The following is a 7378-nucleotide window of genomic DNA, read 5'->3' on the forward strand; positions in this document are numbered from 1 at the left end:
TGAGGACTTTTAGATGCTGTATTGTGGTAAGCATCCCAAGAAAGGGGATATGTTGACTGATGGAGAAACTCTTCAGCCGGGTAGAGGGGACTCAAGAGGTAACGCTGGCTGACCCTAGCTTTGAACAGAAGTGTGTCTGAATTCATGACCACACTCTCTCTCCTAGGATAGCAGATAAACTGGAAACCCAAAGTGATGGGATTGGGGTCTCAACAGGAAAAGATCATGTTCCTCTAACTCCCAAAAGGAGATGGGGGTGAGAGGTTGAGCAAGGAGACTCTTTTCAAGGGTGGGAAGAGGGGCTCATGGAGCTGCTTGCCTAGAAGCTTCTGTCATATTCTTTGCACTTTTTCTTTTCCAGCTAGATAGATGACTTTGAAGCTGTAGGCTGCTAGTCTGTTTTCTTTCTTTTTTTTAAATGTCTTTTTTCCAACAGTAATTATTTTAAAATTTTTAAATTAATTAATTAATTTTGGGGGGGTAATTAGGTGTACTTTTTTTGCCATGGGAGCACTGGGGATTGAACCCAGGACCTCGTGCATGTTAGGCATGTGCTCTACCACTGAGCTGTCTTCTGAAATTCACTTTAGTCAAGTTAACCTGTGTCCCGGAAAATTTTTTTGTGTGACCTCAACAGATAGGACTGGTGTGTGTGTGTGTGTGTGTGTGTGTGTAACAAACACGCAGAAAAATAACTGTTACCATTTATTAAGAACCTACGAATGTCCTGCATTACCAGAGCAGAGGATGAAGGATGGGCTGGCATCCAGGGCTCAGTTTTTAGAGAAATCACTGCCTACCTCTTTAGTCCTCAGGCAGCTCTGGGGTCCACTGTATTTTGGGGGCACCAGGGACCAAGATGGCCTCAGTTACAGGTGTGCTGCCCAATATCTGCAGCTTCCAAGGAGATGGAGTGCATCTCTGAGGGGCCGAAAGAGTGTGTGTGTGTGGGGGTGGGGGCTTCTAGCCTAACCCTCCGTTCAAGGGTGACCGGAGATGGAAGTGCTGGGTGGGCAGGAATGCCCTTTGGCTCCTGCCTGAGCACACAGCTAATTTTGCAGTCCCAGGACTCTCTTAGTGGGACTGCAGCGGGCAAATTCCTGGCCCCGGAGGATGGATTCCCTTCGCTTAGATCTTGCATTTCCATTCTTAGCCTCAGAGTGACATGGCAGGAGAACTGAGTCCTGGGGAAGTCCCTCAGTCTCCCCTTCCTGAAAAACCCAGGGTTTGTTATTAACCGTGTCGGTGAGACTTGACTTGGCACTTACGTCTCAGAGAGCCCAGGCAGGTCACACTCATGCTGATGCTGCAGTTTCTTTATCTGAACCTCCCGGAATCTCCCGGAAGGAAGACCTGGCAATTTTTTCAGGTCATAAGATTGTCACGCCCCATTGAGGAAGCTAGCACCTCCCTGTGATCTCAGATAAATACCGTCCGCTCTGGAGCCGTCAGCGCTCTTGGTTGCTGCTGGAGCTGTGATTCGGTTCCTTGCACTTTTGATAAAAGTCCTTGACAGCTGATAGCCGGACGGTCCTCGACTCTCAAGCCTGCTGTCTTTTTCATGCTCCGCGGCTTAGTGGAAGGATGAAGCCACGCCGGGCTGGGTCCGTGTCCTGTCCTGTGTGGGGCTGCTGCTTCTTACTGGGGAGTTCCTGGGATCCTGGCTCTGCTGCCCTGGCACGGATCCCTCCCCTGCTTCCAGGCAGAAGAATTTGCCAGCAGGAGTGGGGAGGGCTGCTGGGAGAAGGGGACACAGGCATCAGGGAGCTGGGGGCTATGTGAGGTCAAAAGTCATCCGGGGGGACACTGTCCCCAGCTGGAGCTCTGGGTGGAGGAAAATTCTGCTTGATATCCTCTCCCTAAGGTTGGTTGCCTTGAAGTTTTGCCCCAGGTCTTCTGACTAGGGCTTGGCATCAGGCCAGACTTCAGCTCCCCGTCCAGAATAAGGACCTTAGGAACCGGTCCTGGGAAGGGTTTGGAAATGTCTCCTGAGGCTCAGATCTTCTATCCCTGTCCCCACAGGTACCAAGACAACCCCCTTAGGGTAGGCAATTGGAAAGGCTCTACCCATGGAGGACACCATACAGCAGGTAATGTTGGGATCTGGAGGCTGGGGACACCTGCACTCAATGCCTGTCTCTTTGGACGTCCATCTTCTCTGTCCCTCCCTATATGGCACTTACCACCCAGTGCTGTCCATCTTCCACTGGACATGAGCTTTTGAGGGTGGGGACCATGGCTTGTTCACTGCTCGAGCTCCAGACCCAACCTTGGGTCAAGCACAGCATGGGCATCAGGGAGAGTGGCTGGACCTTGACACACGTGAGCTCGTGGGGCTGCTGGGTGACTGTCTTAGACCAGTTACGGCCCCAGGCCTCTGCACCAGAGCCCACAGCTTTACGGAAAGAGAGGCTGGGTTGATAGGTCACGTGAGACCTGCTGGTTTTGGTGTGTAAACCCTGGACCATCCTTCCTGAAAGGCCTGGATTAGATCTGTCTTCTAGCATCTGCTGAAGCAGCCTTGCTCATTTTTTCTTCGTATTCTTTTCTATTTAAACAGCAGTGGATAAACCTCAGACTGTGGACATCTCTGACTTGAGTCAGCAGATGTGGGTCCTTCAGGGTCAGAGCCTCGTGACTGTCCCACGGAATAACAGGGTGGCTTCAGGTGAGAGGTTGTCGGGCAGCTGCTCCCTCGGAGGCAGCCCCTTACATTCGTGCAGCTGGAATGTTGGGACGCTGGGACGCTGGGAGGTTGGGACACTGGCGCCTGCCTTCTTGTTAAAGTGTGGCATTACAACAGGGCCCCCCTTGAGGGGGAAGAATTCCACACCCGCCTGAGAATGGGTGTCTCCAATCAGGACAAAGAAAGCAGAGAGCGTGGAGCACCATCCTGTCCCCAGGACAGAGAGCTGCTCTCAGTGACCTGAAGGCCTGTCCTCAGGAAGAGGCGGGCTTGTTCTTCCAAATTCTGGTGTCCTAAGAGGACTAGTTGGTTGGATCCCAGAGGAAGGCAGATTTCACCATCACATTAGGCAAAAGGTGCTGATGAGCTGAGCTCTCCAAGGATCAGAGGGGTTGCTTGGGGTTGGGGCTTCCCTCCTCCAGATGTTCAGACAGACGTGTGAGAATCTCAGGGGTAGGCTCTGCCCTCTGTTTAAGGCTTCGCGTTTGCTCCATTTCCTAGGGAGGTGATTGGCGCTTGGTGTGAACAAACGAACGAACGAACGAATGAATGAATGAATGAATATGGGGCTGGCTGTGTGGTAGGTCTGGACTAGCGGCAATTATACTCTCAAGGTCTCTTCTGGACCTACTGGAAGATTCTGGTCTTTCCTGACTTGCAAAGGACACTGACACCATCTCCCCTCTTATCCAATAGTCACTGCCACTATTGTCCCATGCAAGTATCCAGAGGCCCTTGAGCAAGGCAAAGGGACTCCCATTTACGTGGGAATAGAGAATCCAGAAATGTGTCTGTGTTGTGAGGACATCGGAGGACAGCCCACCCTGCAGCTGAAGGTGAGTGACTAAAAAACATAATGTGGGAAAACCCCAGTTTTTTTCCTAAGAAGCTGATTTGTTAGGAAATCTAATTTTATAGTCAAAAAAGAAATCGTCTCCTGTTCTTAAGCATGTTTATTTCTAGCTCCTTTAGAGTCACGTGCGTGCAACAGGCTTTTCTTTGATTTGTCCTGCCCCTCGCTAGTTGAGGGCTTTTGTCTTTCTTGAATATTGAGAAGAGATATTCTCAGCCATTGTTTAAGTACATTCTCTCCTTCCTTCTGCTTTATCTCCCCTTTTGGAATTCCTATTCATCTGTCATTGGAACTTTCAGATCTCACTTTAATATCTCACCTAATTTGTCATACTTTCTGTCCTTGTGTGTGTGTGTGCTGCATTCTGGGAGAATTTCTTGGTTCCATCTCCCAGGCCACGATTACCTTTTATTCTCATCCTGTCTGCTCAATGATTCTCTTGTGTTTTCTGAACTTTCGATCTTTGCTGTGTTACTTCTCAAGCTCTCCAGTTGGTTTTATTTTTCTCTCTCTCTTTTTTTTTTTATAATCGCCTGTTTGAAAAAAACCTGTTTCTTACACTTGAGCTTACTTCAACCCAATTTAATTCAACCCCAGTCCAATTCAAGGCAGTAAATGTGTGTGCGAGCTTCCTGGCCCCCCTTCCCTGTTAGGGACATTTGAGAACCATCAGTGCACAGAATGGCAAAGAGCTCTGCCCTCCTGGGGCTTGGATTCTGATGGGAGAAGAGACGTGGGCACAATAAGCATACAGATAGGTTGACTTGTGATGAGTTGAAGGGCGTTCTGTCTCCTGGGAACGAACAAATAGAGCAGGATGGAGAGACTGGTGGTGCCAGGAACAGCTGGGGTCCGGCTGGCTGCCCCTGTAGAGTGCGGTGGGCGTTCTTGTGAAGGTGAGATTTTTACAGAGGGTAGAAGGGGCCAGGGAGTTAGCCAGCAGGGGATACGGGAGAGCAAGTTCAAGGTCTAGTGAAGAAACCGATGTGGAGGAGTGAACTGAACGGGGAGGAGGAGTTCAGGGAGAGGAAGGCAGACCATGAAGGGCATTGCCCACCTTTGTGAGCATTTTCTCTTTCAGTCGGGGTGAAATGGGAAATTATTAGAGTGTCTCGAATAGAAGAGTGACATGAATGGAGAAAGGTTTAAAAGGGATTATTTTGGCTGCTCCTTGAGAGCAGAGTATGAAGGTTGAAGGCGAAAGTCTGACCAGCGGAGGCTGTGAGGTGACCCAGATGTGATCTGATGGAGGAGGGGGAAGCAGGGAGGTAGAAAGAAAATGGTCAGATTCCAGATATATTTTGAATTGAGGCCACGGGATTTGCTGATAGAGTGAATGCGGCGTGTAATTAAGATGAGGACTAAAAAGTACATTTTCAGCCACGCAGGCAAGAGCTGGTGGGTGTAGATCCTGCGGGCTCTGTTAGAGATTTTGGATTTTATTATTATTACAAGGAAATCATTCAATACATTTCAGCCAGGAGGGAACACGATCTTATGTATTCAGTTATTTCAGTTTGCAGTCCACTCAACTGCTTGGTGGGAAATGGATGGTAGGAAAGGAGCAGGAGATGGACTGGGGTTAGCTGTGTGTGGGGGAGGGTGTGCGAAGCGACTCAGTTCAGGAAATATTTTGGAAATACTGCTCCTGGGCTGTGCTGCTGGCTTAGAAGTTGAGAGATCAAAGAAAGCGGTTATCAGGATGACGCCTATATTTCTGGCTGCCCGAGAATTGGATAGACTAACTGGAAGTTATTAACTGAATAAAGCGATCGTATGGGAGAACTCCCCCGACTTAGGGTGGGATGTGGCTGAATCATAGGCCATTCCTGTGTGTCTCTCTGGAGATCCTGGACATACGTAATTGACTTAGAAACATTTCTCTTACCTAAATATAACAATATGTGAATATACAAATATATACACATACAAATATACTTCTATGTACAATATAGAAGACCTTTCCTGATTGATCTATATATTTTGTTCTTTGGGTGCAAGTCCTTTGATCTGTTAGACCGTCTTGTGTCTTCTTCATGTCACTGAACTTTCTAATCTGTTTGGGATTGATCAGAGATCCATATACCCCTGACTGGGTGGCCCTTTGTCGGAGGTCGGAGGTCAGAGGTTGAAGCAGTGGTTCCTGCAGGATGGTGCCCTCCCTGATGCAGTTTTGGTGAGGGGGGGTCCTCGGCTTCCTGCTGCAAATGAGCATCTCCTTCATTTCCCTTGGGGGTGCCCTTAGCCTCTTGTGTGAGGAGAGTTCCAGTTTGTCGTTCAAGTGTGGCCACTGGTTTATTGGCCCTGTGTCACCTCCGCGCCATCTCTGGATTTGAGAGTGGGGGCTGGGAAGGTGAGATCTGCTGTTCCTTTGGAATGTGTTTTTTCTAGGCTTGCTCTGAGTTGGATAGGGTTTCTCAAACTTTGGGACATTTACTGACCATGTACAAGGACGCTTGAACCACTCAAACAGACTCTCCTTCTTCTGGTGTCTTCTGTCCCTTTTCAGGAGCAGAAGATCATGGATCTGTACAACCAAGCCAAGCCTGTGAAGCCCTACCTCTTCTACCACACCAGGATGGGCAGGACCTCAACCTTCGAGTCCGTGGCCTTCCCTGGCTGGTTCATCGCCTCCTCCGAGAAAGGCCAGCCCATCATCCTCACATCGGACCTGGGGACAACGCACAATACTGCCTTCAATTTAGATTTCAAGACTCAAACTCAACCTAGAGGTGGCAACTAGGTCTTAAAATATCTAGTTCTCAGCGTGTTTTCATCTATCTTATCTCAGTGTCATTGCCCATCCGTGCTGAGGTGGGCTCGACTCTGTTCTCATCTTATCTTATGAGTGGAGAAGAAGTGATGACTTCGTGGCAACCAAGGAGTAGAACGTGGGCTCAGAAGCAGGAGGGAGGGGGTGATGTGAGGATCCCCTTTCAAGCCTGAGCTCTCCACCCCACAAGCCGCCTGTACAAGGACGTCAGGACCGAAAAACAACACGGTGCCCTCCTGGGGATAGTTCTGAAGACACCACAGAGCTCGTGAACCTCACCCGAGATCCTGGGACTAGCGTGGAGCTCATCCTTGTTCTTGTTTTGTTCTGTTTTCTTCCCTAACGGGATGACGTCTTCCACATTCTTTATATGTTGCGGGTATATTGCAAGATGTGTGATACATCCTTTTAAGGGTCAGGAACTTGTAAAGAAGAATAATTCTTAATTAAATTAAATTATTTTTGTCTAATTCTAATGTGTTAGCATAAAGCCAGATATAGAGTCCATGTGTTTAAATAATTTAAAAAAAAGCCAAAATAGATTTAAAATGAAATAGGAAACAAAGAGTAAGTTGAAATTAGCGAGAGTCATTGAATGAGGACACCACGGTGGGTGAGCCTGGGACTGGGGCTTAGCTCTGGGGAGAAGGGCCAGTGCTGAGAGGGTGGGGTGGGGGGTTATGCACGTAAAAGGGCACTGTTTGAGCACTTTCTCTATAGTCTCATAGCCAGGCTTGCTTTTCCTCTTAGACATGCTGACTAGCCACATACTCCCTTTAAAAATTGCAGTAAAGTGGAGTCTTCTTGTAACAGAGAGCCCAGCTTTCCCCCCAGCCGTGCTTCAGATGATACACTCTGATGAAATGAAATAACTGACTGTGGGTATAACTGTGAAAAGATGTTGCTGAGATCTGGTCCTGTGTATAACGGATTTCTTATTTCGACACATGCTGCAAATGTAGAAAATTATGTTTGCTTAAATACAATCAACACAATTGCACCAGTAACAATATATATATATATTTAACTTTTGGACAATCTCTACTAGGCGTGCTAGTCAGCAATC

The 7378-nt window shown here is 48.3% G+C and overlaps 1 protein-coding gene across 1 annotated transcript; it reads left to right on the top strand.

Annotated features, from left to right (window-relative positions):
- Window positions 1–511: 511 nt before the first annotated feature.
- On the top strand, window positions 512–6782 carry IL36G (interleukin 36 gamma). The gene is made up of 5 exons (XM_010959135.3): window positions 512–1604; window positions 2023–2090; window positions 2561–2668; window positions 3383–3522; window positions 6049–6782. The coding sequence occupies exons 1-5, from the start codon at window positions 1585–1587 to the stop codon at window positions 6280–6282; spliced, it is 570 nt and encodes a 189-aa protein (XP_010957437.1). The 5' UTR covers window positions 512–1584; the 3' UTR covers window positions 6283–6782.
- Window positions 6783–7378: the final 596 nt, after the last annotated feature.

The sequence above is a fragment of the Camelus bactrianus genome, chromosome 28, assembly GCF_048773025.1.
Source record: "Camelus bactrianus isolate YW-2024 breed Bactrian camel chromosome 28, ASM4877302v1, whole genome shotgun sequence".
Lineage (NCBI taxonomy): Eukaryota > Metazoa > Chordata > Mammalia > Artiodactyla > Camelidae > Camelus > Camelus bactrianus.

Coding starts and splice junctions, on each gene's coding strand:
- IL36G (XM_010959135.3), top strand. CDS start 1,585: ATGAAGCCACGCCGGGCTGG. Junction 2,669..3,382: donor GAATAACAGGGTGGCTTCAG/GTGAGAGGTTGT, acceptor CTTATCCAATAG/TCACTGCCACTATTGTCCCA. Junction 3,523..6,048: donor AGCCCACCCTGCAGCTGAAG/GTGAGTGACTAA, acceptor GTCCCTTTTCAG/GAGCAGAAGATCATGGATCT.